We start from the raw sequence: 19472 nt of genomic DNA on the forward strand, positions 1-19472 counted from the left end.
ATCCGTCCTTAAGGGGGTCCTGTCATGATCTTGGCACTGATGCTGGTCTAATCACTGATCCTACATACCTGCTTAGCTCCGCCCCGTTCCTCATTTCCACTCACCTGTTCCATCTGCATCTGCCAGTATATAACCAGCCTTCAGACCTGTCATCGGTGCCAGATTATTTCAAGCCATTTGGTAATAGTTATTCCAGCAATCATTCTGACTTCTGATTGCCTATTCCAGACCTGTTCTGCCTCTCAACCTCTGAGCCCACCTGATCCCTTTTCTGACCTGTCTGCCTGATCCCTGCCTGCTCGGAGTGCTTGTGTACCAAACCGGACCTGCTACCTGATCACCGAGCCTGCCTGACCTCGTCTAGCCCATAAGCCTGCTTGTGTACCAAACCTGGAACTGTGCCTGGCTTGGTCCTGGATCTCCTCCTGTCACTTCATCTGATTTCTGTACACCTGGCTATGACCTTGGATCTTGTTCCCGACATCGGCTTCTGGTTCATCCTCCTGATCTTCCTGCCCAGGATTGTCTTCTCGGCTCTAACCCTCCACCTGTCCTCTGACCACCGATCATCAGCAAGAGTTCAATATTGGGACTTTGAGCAGCAACCGCTGCCCAGTGTTCGCCGCAGTTCAGTTTTAAATCAGAATCAGATATACTTTAATAATCCCAGAGGGAAATTACTGTTTCAGTACAACCCCCATAAAATAACATCACAAACATTTCAGGGGGAGACGATTTACTGAGGCCATGCTGCCAACGACACCGCCTTACACGGTTACCACAGGGTGCTGCCATTACTCTGTGGAAAGATAGGAGCCACAATAGGAAGGGAGAGGGAAAAACACACATATCACACTTTATCCCATTAAAAGGATACAGTTTGAGATATAAAAAACCTTGGCACGAAAAGCACAAATATTACAAGACACATAAGTAGAGGTTAACATTGGAGACTAGTCGCGTGTAAGTTCATGAGACAAGTGAGCATCAGTAGTGTCGTTGTTTGGAGTTTTGTGTGTCCATGAACGCCGTCCAGCAGGCAGTTTCCTTGATATGATTCCAAATTATTTGGGCTCTTTCACGTTTCACGTCCAGATTTTATCCCATCTCGCCTCTGAGTTCAATCACTGTAGCCAGTCTGCGTTCCAGCTCGTTCTACTTACTGTTCTACTCATTCATTGCCTTAATGATCGCGTCGTAAGCTGCCGGCAGCCTGATCATGGCCATATTTGCTACCGACAGTCTTTGAAGTTGCTGATAAATTAGATATTCTCCGAATCCAAAAAGAAGAAATCCAAGTATCATGAATCCAAACATGTCTTCCACGTTCTCGACTGACAAAATCGAAAGACATACCGTAGACCACTTCCCCCATGGGTCCAAGATGTATCCCACGAAGTGAGTCCCATTGGGACACAAGGGATTCCCAGTCCTCTGCCTTCTAGTTGCAAAAATTTTAACAATAGCATTGAGAGACCAGCTGATGAGATCCATCATTTCTAGAGCTTCGGTTCCTATGAAGAGAGAGCATGAAAAGACAAAACAAAGCAGAAGCAGGGGAGGGGGAGGGGGGAAGCAAGGAGCTGGAGAGGAGAAGAATGCGACTGTCTTCGGAGAGAGAGAAAAGTGAACTGTTACAAAGTTTAACCTGTTTGTCTGATTGGAATACTGGGTCCTTCAGTTCATAACAGTTCTGTAAACTATAAAAAAGTTGAACCGTTTCTCTAACATAACTGCATGATTTAGAAGAGTTTAAAGAGTAACTGCACCTGTACTTTTGTGCTGTTCTGGTCCTCTCATCCATTCGGCCGTAGATTTCCTCCAGTTTCTTCAGCCGTTCTTCATCCTCTTGTCCCTTCATCTTCTTGATGAGGAGGTCCAACATGACATAAGTGGACGCCGAGGCATCACTCGATTCCTCATTCTTAACAAACTTATCCAGTTTCATAAAAAACATGCATGCTTCATTTATTAAGTGGCTCTTCTCTACGTTTAGTTTAATTTTCTCTGTTTCAAGTATTTCTGAGAGCTTCACCTTCTTCTTTCCTCCCTGTTTCTGTCCATATTTCTGTTCTAAAGCTTCTTTGTTTTTCACAACTTTTTTGGTCCTCGTCACAAATCTCCAGTTTTGTTTCACATGGTCTGACACGGGACACTTGTTGGTACATGAAGAACAGTCCTCCCCCCTCATCACCTCACACTGCTGAGCATCTGGAGCCTCTGTGCATCCAGGGTAGTGGCAGTTCTCCAGACAGACAAGGCAGCAGACGGCCGTCTCAAAACCACACCTTGAATCGTTGAGAGGTTCTTCTTCTTTGTAGGTCTCAGGAATGCTGACAGTAAACCTCTGATAACTTTTCATCTTGTCTTTGCTGTTCCAAAGAACCCATTGAATCATTTCTACATCTCTGAGCTTTAACTCAGTGAACCTGATTCTCTCCAGCAGGTTTTGGATGCAGGCCGTCAGTCTGAGCCGTTCTTTCTGCTCTGCTGTCAGGACCTTCAGCTGCTGAGGGGAAGATCTACCCAGAAAGGCTGTGAACTGTCTCATTCCTCTCTCTGTTACTCTCCAAGCATTCTCTATAGATAATTCTGAATCTTCTGTTCGCTCCTCATCCTGGCAGTTATCAAACTGGAAGCAGGCAGCTTGATTCTTCTCATTTTTGGCACATTTAATGTTTGAAGCTTCAAGAGCTTCAAGAACTTTTTTAGGTGGTTTTCCAGTTGAGTTTGTCATGAGAGCTACGATGTTGTTCTCCACATCTTTTCCAAACTGAGACAAAATAACATCATAGATGTACTTCAGCTGGTCGTTTACTGAACTCTCCTCCTCCTTCATGACCAGACCTACTGCATGAACTTCCTGAATGCCACCATCTGACTGGAATAACTCCACTAATTGCTGGTTGATCCTGGTATTATGACCGGGCGATTGTGGGTCTCCATATCCAGGAGTATCGATGACGGTCAGAGAGAACGGCAGAGTCTGGTCCTGAAAACCAAAGATCTCATAAACAATCACATCTGACGTCTGACTTCTGTCCTCCTCCACGACCTGAAACCAGATTTCATCCTCAAACTTCACTCCCACGGCGTAGTTGAACAGAGCGTTGACTAGAGTGGATTTTCCGGCTCCTGTTTCTCCAACAAGCAGGATGGTTTTATGTGCTTTGCTTTTGTGTCTTTCACCAACAGCTACTGTGGTCAGACGACCAATCTTCTCTTTCTTTGTTCTCAGCTGGAAGACCTCAGGAGGTCCTGAATGAACCAGATCACTTTTGGAGATGATGTTTCCAAACCCACATGAATCGTTTCTGTTCCTGTGAAAGCAGAGAAGATGTTTAATGAATGTCTTGAAATCAAATTCATCATAAAAAATAAAATATATAACAGGAATAGATATATTGATTCCAGAAACACATTCATATATAAATCACAAACAAACCTCAAATTTAACTTTTTGTTTAAAATTAATGGTACAGCTTTGCTTTCAAATGCAGAAGAATAAAGAATGATTGATTCACTTAATGATGAGGGAAAGCAGATGAAAAATATCCACACAAGTCTAATTCTGAGTCTCCGGGCCAATGAAAAGTTTCATGACGTAACATTACAATGCAGCAACCAGGGCTACGTATCAAAACGAATGGGAACACTTCTCTCATTTGATTTTAATAGTTTCCAAGACTTGAATTTATTTAATTGAATTTAATCAGGAAATATAATTTAATAAGTTCTGGTATTTAACACCTTTAATGAAGCTACACATTTAAAACAATAAAAAAAATTATAAAATTGAAACCACACAACAGCAAATTAACTTTAAAATCCATCCATCTTCTAACATGCTTATTCCTATTGGGGCCATGAAGGGTGCTGGTGCCTATCTCCAGCTGTCAATGGGCAAGAGGCGGGGTACACCCTGAACAGGTCACACAGAGACAAACAAGACCATTCACGCCCACACTCACATCTAAGGAGACCGATTAACCTAACAGCCATGTCTTTGGACTGTGGAAGGAACCCGAAGAGAACCTGTGCATGCACAGGGAGAACATGCAAACTTCATACAGAAAGAACTAGGGCAAGGGTAGGACTCAAATCCAGAATCTTCTTGCTGCATGGTAACAGTACAACCCACTGCATCACTGACTGTGCAGCTCCAACTTTAAAATATCAAATCAATGTAATGGGTGCTATGATACGTTGGTTTGGCTTTCTTTATCTGTTAATAGATGCCAAATGCACTTATTAACAATGGGTCTATCCTAATTCAGGGAATTAGTGATTTCAGATATTTAAATTATTTGTTATCACGAAAAGCCAGCAGAAGTTGGAAAACAATCCAAAACTCAACCTGGCAAAATTACCAACAGAAGAACAGCTATACAGTCCCATTCACACGTTGCCACCCTAGTGCCCCACATGCAGGCATTATGTTCCTGCTTCCTGTTTGCGGTAAGGCGTATTTTGTCACTTCCTGTTTTCACAGTGTTAGCGACGGTCTGTTGCTCCAGACTCTCACTTTTATCTTTAATATATTTGCTGTAACATCTGTTTTTAACACATAAAGCACTTTTAAAACATTCTCTGTAGCTGCACATCCCGCTTGGGAACTCCTTGTGTTTCACACGGTTTGCTTTTTTGGCGCTAGCCTAGCCTAGCTTTAGCTCCACAATGGCTTCCCCCTTTACTCCCTCCTTCACTTCTACGTCTCTCTCTAAGTCTCCCCCGATCTCCTGCTCTCTGTGTCAGATGTTTAGTTATTTCTATGCCTCCTTTAGTGATAATGGTACATGTAATAAATGTAGTGTTTTTGTAGCTTTGGAGGCGATGGTGTCAGAATTGGAGACCCGGCTCCGTGCTTTGGAAAAAACAGCTGATAGCCGCCCCTTTGCTAGCGCGGAGCCACATAGAGTAACTTCCGGTAGCAAGGCAAGGCAAGGCAAATTTATTTATATAGCACAATTCAGTACAGAGACAATGCAAAGTGCTTTACATGATTAAAATATAGGACAATAAAACAGAATAAAAGCAAGTAGGGATAGTGTAGAAACAAAAAAGAACATTTGAAAACAGTAAAACATTTTAACTTGAACATTCAAAGGCAATTCTAAACAAATGTGTTTTTAATCTCGATTTAAAGGAACTCAGGCTTTCTGCACTTTTACAGTTTTCTGGAAGTTTGTTCCAGATAAGTGGAGCATAGGAACTAAATGCTGCTTCTCCTTGTTTAGTTCTGGTAGCGGTCCTCCAGAAGCTGTACCGGAGCAGCCAGGTAACCAGGCCGGCTGGTTGATGGTTCGTAGGAAGCATAGCTCTAGATTTCAGCCCACAGGTCACCACCAACCCGTCTGCATTTCTAACAAGTTTTCTCCACTCAGCGACACACCCGCTGAGAAGCCGACCCTGATTATAGGGAGCTCTATAGTCAGAAACATGGCACTAGAGACACCAGGGACCATAGTTAAATGCCTGCCAGGGGCCAGAACGGGCGACATAGAATCTTACCTGAAACTGCTGGCTAAGGATAAGCGTAAATACAGTAAGATTGTTATTCACGCTGGCGGGAATGACACCCGGTCACTCCGATCGGAGGTAACTAAAGATGGTGTTGCTTCGGTTTGTGAGTTTGCTAAAACTATGTCGGACTCTGTAATTTTCTCTGGTCCCCTGCCTGATCTGACCAGTGATGACATGTTTAGCCGCATGTCATCATTCAACCGCTGGTTGTCTAGGTGGTGTCCTGAAAACGACGTGGGCTACATTGATAACTGGAGAACTTTCTGGGGAAAACCTGGTCTGATCCGGAGGGACGGCATCCATCCTACTTTGGATGGTGCAGCTCTTCTTTCTAGGAATCTGGCCGGATTTATTAGTTCTCCTAAATGCTGACAACCCAGGGTCCAGACCAGGAAGCAGAGCCGTAGTTTAACACACCTCTCTGCAGCTTCCGTACTGTTACCCACCCATTACCCTATTGAGACGGTGTCTTTCCCACGGCCAAAACTTAACAGATCAAAAACTGATCTAAAAGGAACAAATCATAAAAACCTAATAAAAATCAATATGGTTCACCTTGAACCTAAAAATAAAATAATAAAATGTGGTCTATTAAATATAAGGTCTCTCCCTCCAAAGACTTTGTTAGTTATAGAATTGATTTCTGATAATCAGATTGATTTATTTTGTCTCACAGAAACCTGGCTACAAGAGGACTACGTTAGTATAAATGAGTCAACCCCCTCCAGTTATTCAAATTTCCACATTTCCAGATCTGTGGGAAGAGGAGGAGGAGTGGCAACCATCTTTCAGTCTGATTTATTAATTAGTCCCAGGCCAATTAATAACTACAGTTCTTTTGAACATTTAACCCTCAGTTTCCCTCATCCAAACTGCAAAGCAATAAAACCTCTTCTCTTTGTTGTTTTGTATCGTCCACCAGGCCCTTACTCTCAGTTTTTGGATCAGTTGTCAGACTTCTTATTTGATTTGGTGATTAAAACTGACAAGGTTATTATAGTGGGGGATTTTAACATTCATGTTGACACAGCATGTGAACGCACTCTTGGCTCCATACTGAGGACTGTGTTGACATATGGCATTGGTTGTGAAGAATCAATGCCATAGAACCCTGTCCAATCTGATCATTTTTTAATAAGATTTGAGTTTAATCTAAGTTCTCCACCCCCAAAAGAGGGTTCCATTATAGTAGATCTTTATCAGATAATGCTGCATCAAACTTTAAAGAGTCTGTCCCCATTTTAATATCCTCAGTATTGCAGAAATACCCTGAAGATAGCAGCAATGTTGTTTCTTCCCATTCACAAAAAGATGTCTTTGTTAACGATATTACTTCATCATTGAATTCTGCATTAGACAATGTAGCTCCCATGAAAAAGAAGGTGATTATTCACAGGAAGCTGGCTCCCTGGTTTAATTCAGAGCTGCGTTCCTTGAAGCACAATGTTAGGAAATTGGAGAGAAAATGGTGCTCTACACACCAAGAGGAATCCTACCTAATCTGGAGGGACAGTCTATTGTTGTATAACAAGACCCTTCGCAGAGTTAGAGCAGCATACTTTTCATCATTAATTGAAGAGAACAAAAATAATCCTAGATTTCTCTTCAGTACAGTTGCCAAACGGAGTCACAGCTCTGTTGATCCATCCATGCCCTTAACTCTTAGCAGTAATGATTTTATGGGATTCTTCATAAATAAAATTGATTCCATTTAAAATAAAATAATTGGCATCCTCTCAAACATGATTACCTCGTCCTCAGTAAGTGAGTCAGTGTTGGAGGAATATTTAGAACCTGCACAGTGTTTGAACTGTTTAGAAGCAGTAGAGCTTTCTGAGCTATCTAAAATGTTATCTTAATCTAAACCTTCTACCTGTATGTTAGACCCGATCCCAACCGAGTTGTTTAAGGAGGTATTCCGTTTGATTAGTGGCCCTATGTTAGACATGATTAATCTATCCTTGGTAAATGGATATGTGTCACAGGCTTTTAAAGTAGCTGTTATTAAACCTTTACTTAAGAAACCATCTCTTGATCAAGATAAGTTATTAAATTACAGACCTATATCCAATCTTCTTTTCTTATCTAAAATTCTTGAGAAAGTAGTTGCTAATCAACTATGTGAACATTTACAAAGTAATGACCTACTTGAGGAGTTTCAGTCAGGCTTCAGAGCTCATCATAGCACTGAAGCAACTCTGGTGAAGGTCACTAATGATATTCTCATGGCCTCAGATAATGGACTTGTGTCTATACTTGTCTTGTTAGATCTCAGTGCTGCATTTGACACAGTTGATCACAATATTCTCCTACAAAGACTTGAGCATACTGTAGGGATTAAGGGGAAAGCATTAGGCTGGTTTAAATCTTATCTGTCGGACAGATTCCAGTTTGTTCATGTTAATAATAAATCTTCCTCAAACTCTAGGGTCACCTGTGGAGTACCACAGGGTTCAGTCCTTGGACCAATTCTCTTTACTATATATATGCTTCCGATTGGCAAAATTATCAGACAGCATGGGAATAATTTCCACTGTTATGCTGATGACACTCAGCTATATTTATCCATAAATCCTGATGAATCCAATCAGTTACTTCGACTGCAGGCATGTCTTGATTTCCTGCACTTAAATTCTAACAATACAGAAGTTTTAATCTTTGGACTAGAGTCCTCAAAAAAAACAACTTCTTAATCAATCATTTAATCTAGATGGCATTAACTTGGCCTCTGGTAATAAAGTTAAAAATCTTGGTGTTGTTTTCGACCAAGACATGTCATTTAAATCCCATATTAAACAGGTTTCCAGAGTTTCCTTTTTTCACCTCAGGAATATTGCCAAAATTAGAAACATTCTGTCTAGGGGTGACGCTGAAAAACTAGTCCATGCATTTGTTACTTCAAGGCTGGACTATTGTAATTCTTTACTATCAGGAAGTCCACAAAATGTAATTCAAAGTTTTCAGCTGATCCAAAATGCTGCAGCAAGAGTTCTGATGAAAATCAACAAGAGGGATCATATTTCTCCAATTTTAGCTTCCCTTCATTGGCTTCCTGTTAAATCAAGAATAGAATTTAAAATTCTTCTTCTAACGTATAAAGCCCTTAATAATCAAGCTCCATCATATATCAGAGCTCTGATTACCCCGTATGTTCCTAACAGAGCACTTCGCTCTCAGGCTGCAGGTCTGCTGGTGGTTCCTAGAGTCTCTAAAAGTAGAATGGGAGGCAGATCCTTTAGCTATCAGGCTCCTCTCCTGTGGAACCAACTCCCAGTTTTGGTCCGTGAGGCAGACACCCCGTCTACTTTTAAGACTAATCTTAAAACTTTCTATTTTGACAAAGCTTATAGTTAGAGTGGCTTATGGACAGAATGTTTCTCAATTTGGCGATATTTTGGCGAGGGAGGTGTACGGGGATGACTGGGGAGCAACATGCTCCAACATGCTCCAACATCCGCTGACTATAATTGGCACACAGTTCTCCAAAAACCCAACCAGAAGATGTATACCTTTACATCTTCACTAGTTTAACACAAACAATAGACTCTGGTTGGAAAGTCTTGTTGTGCCATATTAAAGGCATAATAAAAATATAAAGTCAGATTGAAATCTGAACATTTGACCAGAGAAAATTCTGGAGGTGTTTGTGAGTGGAAGATTTTCCCAGCAAGGACGGCCCCTCTCAGCAGGGTGCTTCTTTAAACCACCCCCACAGACAAAAGGTCAGAGCACCCCTGACCAAGCCCCCTTTCAGGCTTCCACTTCTGACCAGACATAGACTTTCAGACTTAAACTTAGACAACTTTATTTGTCATTTTGTATGCACAGAGTGCGTACAGAACGAAATTTCATTGCATACAGCTTCTAAATTACAGTATAAGGTGCAGCAGTGATTTAAAAGTAAACAATTGAAATGTAGACAATGCAGGAGAAGTCACAGTGTACAGGTGAGTATTTTTAGAACCATTTGTATGTGCAGAATTGATTGTGCAAAGGGCATTTGTGCAAGAATGCATTTAGAAACTAAGAGTTTGGCAGCATTTGTAATGCTAGATAGAGATGCAGTGATGCAAATGTGGAAATATGGGAATGTGGTTCAGAGTCCAGTTTATAGTTCAGCACTTCAACAGTCTAATGGCAACAGGGAAAAAGCTTTCGCAGAACCTGGTGGACCTGCAGCGCATGCTTTGGAACCTCTTCCGAGAGGGCAGCAGGGAGAACAGTCCATGGTGGGGGTGTGAGGGGTCCCTAATGATGTTATGGGCTCGGGACACGCAACGCTGAGATGAAATGTCCTTAATGAAGAGGAGAGGAGCCCCGATGATCCTCTCTGCTGTCCTCACCACTCTCCTCACGTTCTTCCAGTGGGAGGCACTGCAGCCTCCACACCACACAGAGACAGCTGGTCAGAATGCTCTCTATGGTGCTTCTGTAAAAGGTCGTGAGGATGGCGGGGGCAGGCGGGCTCTCCTCATCCTCCGCAGGAAGTACAGTCGCTTCTGTGCCCTCTTCCCCAGTGACGTGGTGTTCACAGTCCAGGTGAGGTTGTCCATGATGTGCACCCCCAGGAACTTGGTGCTGCTGACCACCTCCACCGCTGAGTTGTTGATGAGCAGTGGAGCGTGGTGGGGACGGTTTTTCCTGAAGTCGACGATGATCTCCTTCGTCTTCTACACCTTCAGGATCAGGCTGTTGTCTCTGCACCAGCCCACCAGCTGCTCCACCTCCTCTCTGTAGTCCTGGTCGTTGTCATCTCTGATCAGGCCCACCACCGTTGTGTCGTCAGCAAACTTCACGATGTGATTGGTGGTGAACCTGGGGACGCAGTCATGAGTCATCAGGGTGAACAGCAGGGGGCTCAGGACGCAGCCCTGAGGGGAGCCCGTGCTGAGGGTGATGACATCAGAGATGTTCTGATGACCCGGACTGACTGAGGTCTGTTGGTGAGAAAGTCTAGCAGCCAGTTGCGAAGGGGTGTGCTGAAGTCCAGATGTTCCAGTTTTCCCACCAGGTGCTGTGGGATGATGGTATTAAACACTGAACTGAAGTCCAGGAACAGCATCCGCACGTGCGTGTTCTTCTCCTCCAGGTGTGCCAGGCTCAGGTGAAGAGCAGAGGAGATGGCGTCCTCAGTGGAGCGGTTCCGCCGGTAGGCAAACTGGAACGAGTCGAGTGTTGATGGGAGACTGGAGACAATGTGTTCCTTTACCAGCCTTTCAAAGCACTTCATCATGATGGGAGTCAGTGCAACAGGCCGGTAGTCGTTGAAACAGGTGACTTGAGGTTTCTTCGGCCCCGGAATGATGGAGGCAGACTTGAAGCATGCTGGTACTGTGGCTTGGTCCAGCGAGGTGTTAAAAATGTCTGTGAGGACACCAGCCAGCTGACCTGCACACTCCTTGAGCACCCACCCAGGTATGTTGTCGGGACCTGGGGCCTTCCGCGGGTTGACTCTCCTCAGTGTCTTCCACACGTCGACGGTGTCAAGGCGGAGGACCTCCTCTTCCTGATGGGGGACAGCTTTCACTGCTGGAGTGCTGTTTAGTGCCCCAAACCTCCAAAAGAATTTATTTAGTCCATTAAGAAAGTCAGCATCAACTTCACCCACCGGGGGGGGGGGGGGGGGCGTGTTGTATTCAGTGATCGCCCGTATGCCAGTGTTGTAGTACTCGAGTCCGAGACTCGAACTCGAGTCCGAGTCATTAGCTAAATTTAGAGACTCGTGACTTGACTTGGACTTGAGCACTGATGACTCAAACTTGGACTCGGACTCCTACATTCAGATCATTCTGACTCGGAAATTGAGAAAAAGACTTGACTTTTTTTTATATTATTAGGCTATAATTTTAATATGTCATTAGAATATTATTTGGTGTATGATTTTAATATCTAAATGTCGTACCGCGCACGTGACGTCACCATCTCATGAGCAACGCCCCTTGCCGCTAAGGTTGGGCAAACAGTGTGAGAGCGCTCGTAGCAACCAGCCGTTACACATGCAGCAGATAAAAGGATATGACCGACTTTACAGCTGTTAAACTTTCACAAGAGGATGTCCAGGCGCCCAGTTTACTGGTAGAACTGTGGAACAACATACCAACGTTCAGCTCAAACGATGGCTTGAGTGTCGAGGGCTCGGAAAGACTGGAAACGGGCCGAGTTGATAGAAAGGTAAGTCGTTGTTTTTCTCCTGCTCGGCGTTCATGGCGTCATCGGCCGTTTTTTTTCTGTTTGTAGTCACCGTCCAGGAATCGGTATAAATTTTCCGGCCCGCCGAACAATTTAGTCCGGTCTGGTGGCCAAATGCATTATCATTATCCAACGGCTGTATCTCCTCGCTGTACCGACCGGTCTGCACCAGATTTGTTGTGAGTAATGGGGGAACGCTGCCGAACGCGTTTGTGTGAATCGCCCGGTGGACGGGCGAGGAAAATGCGTGACAGCATCTGCGGTGGTGGGCGGCCGGCGATGCGCGAACCCCGCCCGCCGGCCGGCACCGCGGCGGTGGCCAATAGGCCGGAGTGCGCTTGGCTGCGAGGGCCGATCGACGCCGCTTGCGGCTTTAACATCCTTCATATGCGGCCTATCAGCGTACCTCGAGTCGCTGTTGCACGTTCCATAACAACAATGTTTAAAAACCATGGTTAGGAGACGTCTTAGACTTGGAAAAAGCAGTAGTTTTACCGAGTAAAACCAGGGTAACTACAGCGAAAGAGTTATTAGTGCAATGGAATGTTACTGCTTCATGTCATACATCACACGTCACGGCATGTTCCTACAACGAACTTGGATCAATAGTGACTCGACTCGGACTTGACTCGGATGAGTAGTGGACTCGACTCGGACTCGACTCAGATTTTTTTTTAATGACTTGGACTTGACTCGGACTTGAACACTGGTGACTCGAACCTGGACTCGGACTCGAGGCATAGTGACTTGACTACAACACTGCCGTATGCCTTTCACATGCTCCTGGTGTTGCTGGCATCATGGAAAAGCTCCTGGATTTTCTGACTGTGGTTCCGCTTCGCCAACCTGATGGCAAAGTTCAAGTTGGCTCTCGCTGTCCTCAGAGCCTCCTTGTCTCCAGACTTGAAGGCTGAGTTCCGTGCTTTTAGCACTCGACAGACCTCCACAGTAATCCAGGGTCGTTGGTTTGCTCGGGTGATTATGGTCTTGGTGGTGCTGGTCCTCAATGCATTTGTTGATGTAGGCTGACACAGTCATGGCGTACTCATCAACGTTGATCTTGTCCTCATAAGTTGCTGCAGCTTTGAACGTGTCCCAGTCAGAGCACTCAAAACTGTCCTGGAGTGCCTCCATTGCTCCCTCAGTCCACACCCTCACCTGCTTCACTGTAGGTTTTGCTCTGATCAGCAGGGGCCTGAATGCAGGAATTAGCATAACAGAGAGATGATCTGAAGAGCCCAGGTGGGGGCGGGGGTGCGCCTTTAATATTTGTGTAAACTAAGTCTAGAGTGTTCTCTCCCCGAGTTGCAAAATCCACGTGTTGGTAGAACTGAAGGAGAACAGTTTTCATATTTGCCTGGTTAAAATCCCCAGCAATGATTAAAACCCCCTCTGTGTGTGCAGATTGCAGCTCAGAGATTGCTTGATAGAGGACACTCATAGCCTCTTTTGTGTTTGCGCTATGAGGCACGTAAACCGCTGTGATAACAACAACAACAGTGAACTCTCTAGGCAGATAAAAAAGTCTGCAGCTAATAATCATAAGCTCGATGTCCAGAGAGCAAAAACTTGTGACTAATCTAGCATTTTTACACCGTTATTGATGTAAACGCAGAGGGGACCTGGGGTCTTACCTCTGAGTTCTTTGTTTCTGTCGGTGTGGAAAGTAGCTAGCCCCTCCAGGCTAACGGCGTGGTCTGGGATTGATGAACTAAGCCATGTCTCTGTCAGGATGAGAGCGCAGCAGTCCCTAAATTCCCTCATTGCAGGGAGTTCGAGTTGTAGATGGTCAATTTTGTTATCCAGTGAGCGGACGTTGGAGAGCAGGATGGATGGGAGCGGCGATCTGAATGGGGGGGGGGCGTCTGTTCCGGGGGCGGGGCCTGGGGGGCGTGGTCCTATTGGCTTTTTTTTCTCTCTTCTTGTTTTTCTTTTACTCTCCTACTTTCCCATTGTAGTGTCCATATAATTTGAAATTCTCCCTGCAGGAATCACAATAAAGCTATTTACATGCACAAATCAAGCGGAGCATTATGGCGAAAGCTGTTTGCTCCACTTGTGAAAGTAAAATCTGTCGAGCTCTATTTGGCTTTAAGATATCAATTCTTATGGCCACATTGCTAGACAGGACACTGGGGGGAAAAAAATGAATGGTTTAGCCTTTAGCCTGGCTGCTAAACTCCCGCGACAGCCGTGTAACTCCAGCAGGCGCTAGCGGTCATGTACCGATCGGCTGGGTAGATGAGTAATTTCTAGCGAAATTGGTCGGAGCTGTACGCCTAGCCGCTGCCCTAGAGCGCAGCCGGAACATAAGACCAGACTCTGACACAACCACTACTTTTTCTCCTGGGGCTCCCGAGGAGAGGGGGGCTAGCAAGCTACCCGGTCTCCTTCCTCAACAATCATGAAGCCAATAGACTCTGGTTGGAACGTCTTCTGGACTCCAACATGAGGAAGATCTATTAACGCAGAGACGGAATATTTGTCTATATCTCTGGTCTGGTTTCTGTGAGATTATATTTGTGTGGTTTTCTTTTTATTACATCATTGACAAGCATGTAGCAATAATCTTCAGGGTGATGTAACACATTAGAAATAGTCCATAATATTGTTTCTCTGACAAACACAGAATCACAGAACAACCACAGCACTTTAGGATTACTTGGTTTAATTCTGTTTTTTATCCAGATGTACTCACTGTGCCATGATGGTCCCCGAATCACAAACCTGTGAGGATCAGAAAAATATAAAAGATGAAACATACTAAAAAGCCAAGTAGAGTTTTACACATTTGAAGAATTTGCTTTGGTGACAAGGTGCTACACATTGACATACAGATGACATAGATAACTGTAGAAATAGATAACATGGAATAAACCAATGCAAGTTGAAATAGAATTATAAAAGATTAGAGAAGTATAACACAAGTATATGAAAGAAAAGAATATAGTGGAATTATTAATTCATAAAGATGTTGAGTGCTGCGAAGGTGTTTCTGGAAGATATTTGTGAAAGCAGTTCTGCCAAGTCCAAGAATGGCCAGAGTCAATGTGTAAACGATGCTGTGGAAACAATTTATGCAAGAATACATTCTCTCCAAATATGAAAGCCCAGCTGAGCTGAAGACCAAACAGGATGCTGAGCAAGATGCCTTATAATCTCCTGCATGAGGATTTGGCTAAATGTGTCATACTTTGACAGCAACAGCAATGTAGATGGATTAGTATAAATACACCCTGAAAACTTGATGCTACAGAATTTTGAGATGCATATGTCTGACTGCTGCGATAGACTGGCAACCTGTCCAGGGTGTACCACTCCTCTTGTCCGTGGAATGCTGGAGATAGGCACCAGCACCCCTGGTGACCCCTCAAGGGACAAGCGTGACGGAAATGCATGGATGGATGTCTGACTGTATTTGAGTACGCTGTAACAAAGGTGTACCAGTAGTAAAATTCCTCACGCTTGTTCTGGTTTTTGAGTCTTGTTTTTATGACTTTTTTGGGGTACTCTTTTATTCTCCCTCAAATTGTTGAAATAAGAGAGAAAAAGAGTGACTTTTTTGTAAGCGACCTTCACCTGAGCCGACAGGCGTTTTCTGCAATTAAAGGCAAACAGCTGCATTTATATGCATTTTGATGACATATCTAATAAAATATGCTTAATAGATTTATACTCGTTCAGGGAAGGTAGACAATTCTTTAATTACATTTGCCAAAGCTTTCAGTGTCACGTGTTCTACCATGTATAGGCTGGAACCATAGCAGAGGTGCCTTCCATTTAGTCTGTGTTCATGCCCCGCTAAAGTAAAATATTACTTTACTAATGTGAAATATAATCGGATTATTCTTTCAAGAAGTGTAGATAATATTTCGCTTAGTAGTTTTCCTAACATCAACCTCAACCCATTTGTTAAAGCTGTCTCAGTGAAGGCTGCCTTTATTGAAAAGTATAAGAAATACAGAAGGGGGAACTTTTTTTAAGGAGATGCATCTTTTTTGTGTCATTATACACCCTGTTGCATATAAACCACAGGTTCTGATAATCAAAATATAATGTGCAGGATCAACTGGCAAATGAGTATCAGAATCAGACATACTTTAATAATCCCAGAGGGAAATTACTTTCGTTACATGATCCAGAATATCTTCAGAGTATCTATATTACATAATTTTTAAAGGAATTTTAAAGGAACAAAGGTCACATAATGTGATACATTTATGGCCAAGGAGTGGCCAAGGGTTCTGTTTCATATATAATATTATCATGTCTGTTGAACTACACAATGTATGACTCATGCTGTCCTTGATTGGACAATCTTACCATTTCACTTTCCCTGACATAAAACAGTGTAAAAGTCCTATCAGGTATAGTGGATATATTAAAGAGACTTATGTCCTTCAGTGTTTGTTGCAAGATGCTGCAGATCTTTTCTGTTTTGTAGAGCGTTATCTCTTCTGTCATTATCTGTAGGGGCAGCACCAAATGCAATTGACTTGAAGCATCACAGTAACTGACTTGAAGAAAGCTTGCTGAGCTTCTTCAATAAAGAAAGCTGTCTTCTTTCTGGGGATTCCTCTATAACCTCTAGAGATGATTTTTCAAGGAAATATAATATATATAATATAATCCTGAGCATCCTCTTCATCAGATTGCCAAACAACAACAGAGAGTCTTCAGTGAGAAGCTTCTCCACATCCACAGACAGACAGACAGACCACTGCAGGAGATCCTTCCTGCAGGCAGCCATGCACCACTCATTGAAGAAACCCAATAACAGGAGTTAAACCAACAATTCCTTTCCCCTTTGGGTTAAGAATGTAATTTCAATTTAATGAAAAACCTAATAAGTAAATACAAATTACAGTGATATTGTTATTTTCACACAATAAGTGATTAAAATGTATCCTTAATTCTAAATGTCCCTGCAAACGTGTCGAGCACAGGTTGATCTGCTGCAGCAGCTGTGGAGCCGACTGCACTTATGACAAAGTTTCTGCAAAGGAAAAAGTTTTCACAAAGATTGTAAGGTGAGGATGTTTCCTGTTTTGAAGTTACCAATAAAGTATAATCCTTTATAAAGTTATACCTCCAGCTGTTTTACACATTGGGATCTAACTTTACACATTTTGCATGGGTCCAACTGACATTCACAAGCTTAAGGCACAGATTCTACTCTAGACTTTCAAAGGGAGTTGGTAAGCTTTCACATAGACATCAAATGAGAACCAATACCTCTATGTTTATATATGAGTGTTAAGCTAGATGTAAGGCTCTCCTCAAAGGAATTAAGTATATCCGGGCCTAGAATTGGTAAAGGAGGGTTTTGGGATATATCTAATGCACATTACCAAAAACTGTTAAAAGGCCACTTTAAAAGTTATGGGGAAAAGGGTAGCATGTAGTCTTGTTGACTCACATGTAAATAGGTCTACAATTTGGCCAAAAAAACAAATAAATTAATTAATTAATAATAATAATAATGATGATGATAATAATAATAATACTAATAATAATAATAAGGTCCCCGCCCCAGTAGAGGGCGGGGTTTAGAGGTTCCGACTAGAGATAGTCGGACTCACCTCGATGCACCGCTCTGGCTCTGGAACCAGTCTCCTCGAGAAGGGCTGGACATTCTTCCACTCTGGAGTTGCCCCTGGTGAGAGGCGCCGAGCTGGGGTTGGCATACTTGTTGCCCCCCATCTCGGTGCCTGTACGTTGGGGTTCTCCCCGGTGAACGAAAGGGTGGCCTCCCTCCGCATTCGTGTGGGGGGACGGGTTCTGACTGTTGTTTGCGCTTATGCGCCAAACAGCAGTTCAGATTACCCACCCTTTTTGGAGTCCTTAGAAGGGGTACTGGAGAGTGCCCCTCCTGGGGACTCCCTCGTTTTGCTGGGGGACTTCAACACTCATGTGGGCAATGACAGTGGGACCTGGAGGGGCGTGGTTGGGAGGAATTGCCCACCTGATCTGAACTCGAGTGGTGTTCTGTTGTTGGACTTCTGTGCTCGTCATGGATTGTTCATCACAAACACCATGTTCAAGCATAAGGGTGTCCACATGTGCTCTTGGCACCAGGACACCCTAGGTCGCAGTTCAATGATCGACTTTGTTGTCGTTTCATCTGACCTGCGGCCGCATGTCTTGGACACTCGGTTGAAGCTCTCCGGAGCTCTCCACCGACCACTACCTGGTGGTGAGTTGGCTCCGATGGCGGGGGAGGAAGCCGGTCCGACCGGGCAGGCCCAAACGATTGTGAGGGTATGCTGGGAACGTCTGGCAGAGTCCCCTGTGAGGCGGAGCTTTAACTCCCACCTCCGGGAGAACTTTAAACACGTCCCGAGGGAGGCGGGGGACATTGAGTCTGAATGGACCATGTTCCGCGCCTCTATTGTTGAGGCGGCTAGTCGGAGCTGTGGCCGCAAGGTTGTCGGTGCATGTCGCGGCGGCAACCCTCCAACACGCTGGTGGACACCAGCGGTGAGGGAAGCCGTCAAGCTGAAGAAGGAGTCCTACCGGGTTTTTTGGCCTGTGGGACTCCGGAAGCAGCTGATCCCGACCCCGGATAAGCGGAAGAAAACGGACGGATGGACGGATAATAATAATATCAATCCATCCATTTTCTGACCCGCTTAGTCCCTCGTCGGGTCGCGGGGGAAGCAGCTTCAGTAGGGAGGCCCAGACGTCCCTCTCTCCAGCCACTTGGGCCAGCTCCTCCGGGGGAATCCCAAGGCGTTCCCAGCAGAGAGACATAGTCCCTCCAGCGTGTCCTGGGTCTTCCCCTGGGCCTCCTCCCGGTGGGACGTGCCCGGACCACCTCACCAGGGAGGCGTCCAGGAGGCATCCTGACCAGATGCCCGAGCCACCTCAACTGGCTCCTCTGGACGTGGAGGAGCAGCGGCTCTACTCTGAGTCCTCCCCGGATGACTGAGCTCCTCACCCTATCTCTAAGGGAGAGTCCAGACACGCTACGGAGAAAACTCATTTCAGCCGCTTGTATCCGGGATCTCGTTCTTTCGGTCACGACCCAAAGCTCGTGACCATAGATGAGGGTAGGAACGTAGATCGACCGGTAAATCGAGAGCCTCGCCTTTTGGCTCAGCTCTCTCTTCACCACAACGGATCGGTACAGCGCCCGCTTCACAGCAGACGCTGCACCAATCCGCCTGTCGATCTCCCGCTCCATCCTCCCCTCATTCGTGAACAAGACCCCAAGATACTTGAACTCCTCCACTAGGGGCAGCACATCCTCCCCAACCCGGAGAAGGCACTCTACCCTTTTCCGGTTCAAGACCATGGTCTCGGATTTGGAGGCACTGATTTTCATCCCGGCCGCTTCGCACTCGGCTGCGAACCGCTCCAGTGAGAGCTGTAGATCACGCCCTGATGAAGCCAATAGGACCACGTCATCCGCGAATAGCAGAGACGCAATCCTAAGGCCACCAAAACGGATCCCCTCAACACCTTGGCTGCGCCTAGAAATTCTGTCCATAAAAGTTTTGAACAGAATCGGTGACAAAGGGCAACCTTGGCGGAGTCCAACTCTCACTGGAAACGAGTCCGACTTACTGCCGGCAATGCGGACCAGACTCTGACACCGGTCGTACAGAGACCTGACAGCCCTTATTAAAGGGTCCGGTACTCCATACTCCCGGAGTACCCCCCACAGGATCCCTCGGGGGACACGGTCGAATGCCTTCTCCAGATCCACAAAGCACATGTAGACTGGTTGGGCAAACTCCCATGCCCCCTCAAGAATC

The 19472-nt window shown here is 44.8% G+C and overlaps 1 protein-coding gene across 1 annotated transcript; it reads right to left on the reverse strand.

The window, feature by feature from the left end:
• Window positions 1-775: 775 nt before the first annotated feature.
• LOC118564008 lies at window positions 776-14118 on the reverse strand. Its single transcript, XM_036140694.1, has 4 exons — window positions 14095-14118; window positions 13347-13396; window positions 2138-3320; window positions 776-799 (listed from the first exon to the last, which is right to left on the reverse strand). The coding sequence occupies exons 1-4, from the start codon at window positions 14116-14118 to the stop codon at window positions 776-778; spliced, it is 1281 nt and encodes a 426-aa protein (XP_035996587.1).
• Between the last annotated feature and the right edge of the window lie 5354 nt (window positions 14119-19472).

Source organism: Fundulus heteroclitus, chromosome 8, assembly GCF_011125445.2.
Source record: "Fundulus heteroclitus isolate FHET01 chromosome 8, MU-UCD_Fhet_4.1, whole genome shotgun sequence".
Classification (NCBI taxonomy): Eukaryota; Metazoa; Chordata; class Actinopteri; order Cyprinodontiformes; family Fundulidae; genus Fundulus; species Fundulus heteroclitus.

Coding starts and splice junctions, on each gene's coding strand:
- LOC118564008 (XM_036140694.1), bottom strand. CDS start 14,118: ATGATTGTTGAGGAAGGAGACCGG. Junction 13,397..14,094: donor TTGTTGAGGAAGGAGACCGG/GTAGCTTGCTAG, acceptor CCACGCCGTTAG/CCTGGAGGGGCTAGCTACTT. Junction 3,321..13,346: donor CAGAAACAAAGAACTCAGAG/GTAAGACCCCAG, acceptor CTGCTTTCACAG/GAACAGAAACGATTCATGTG.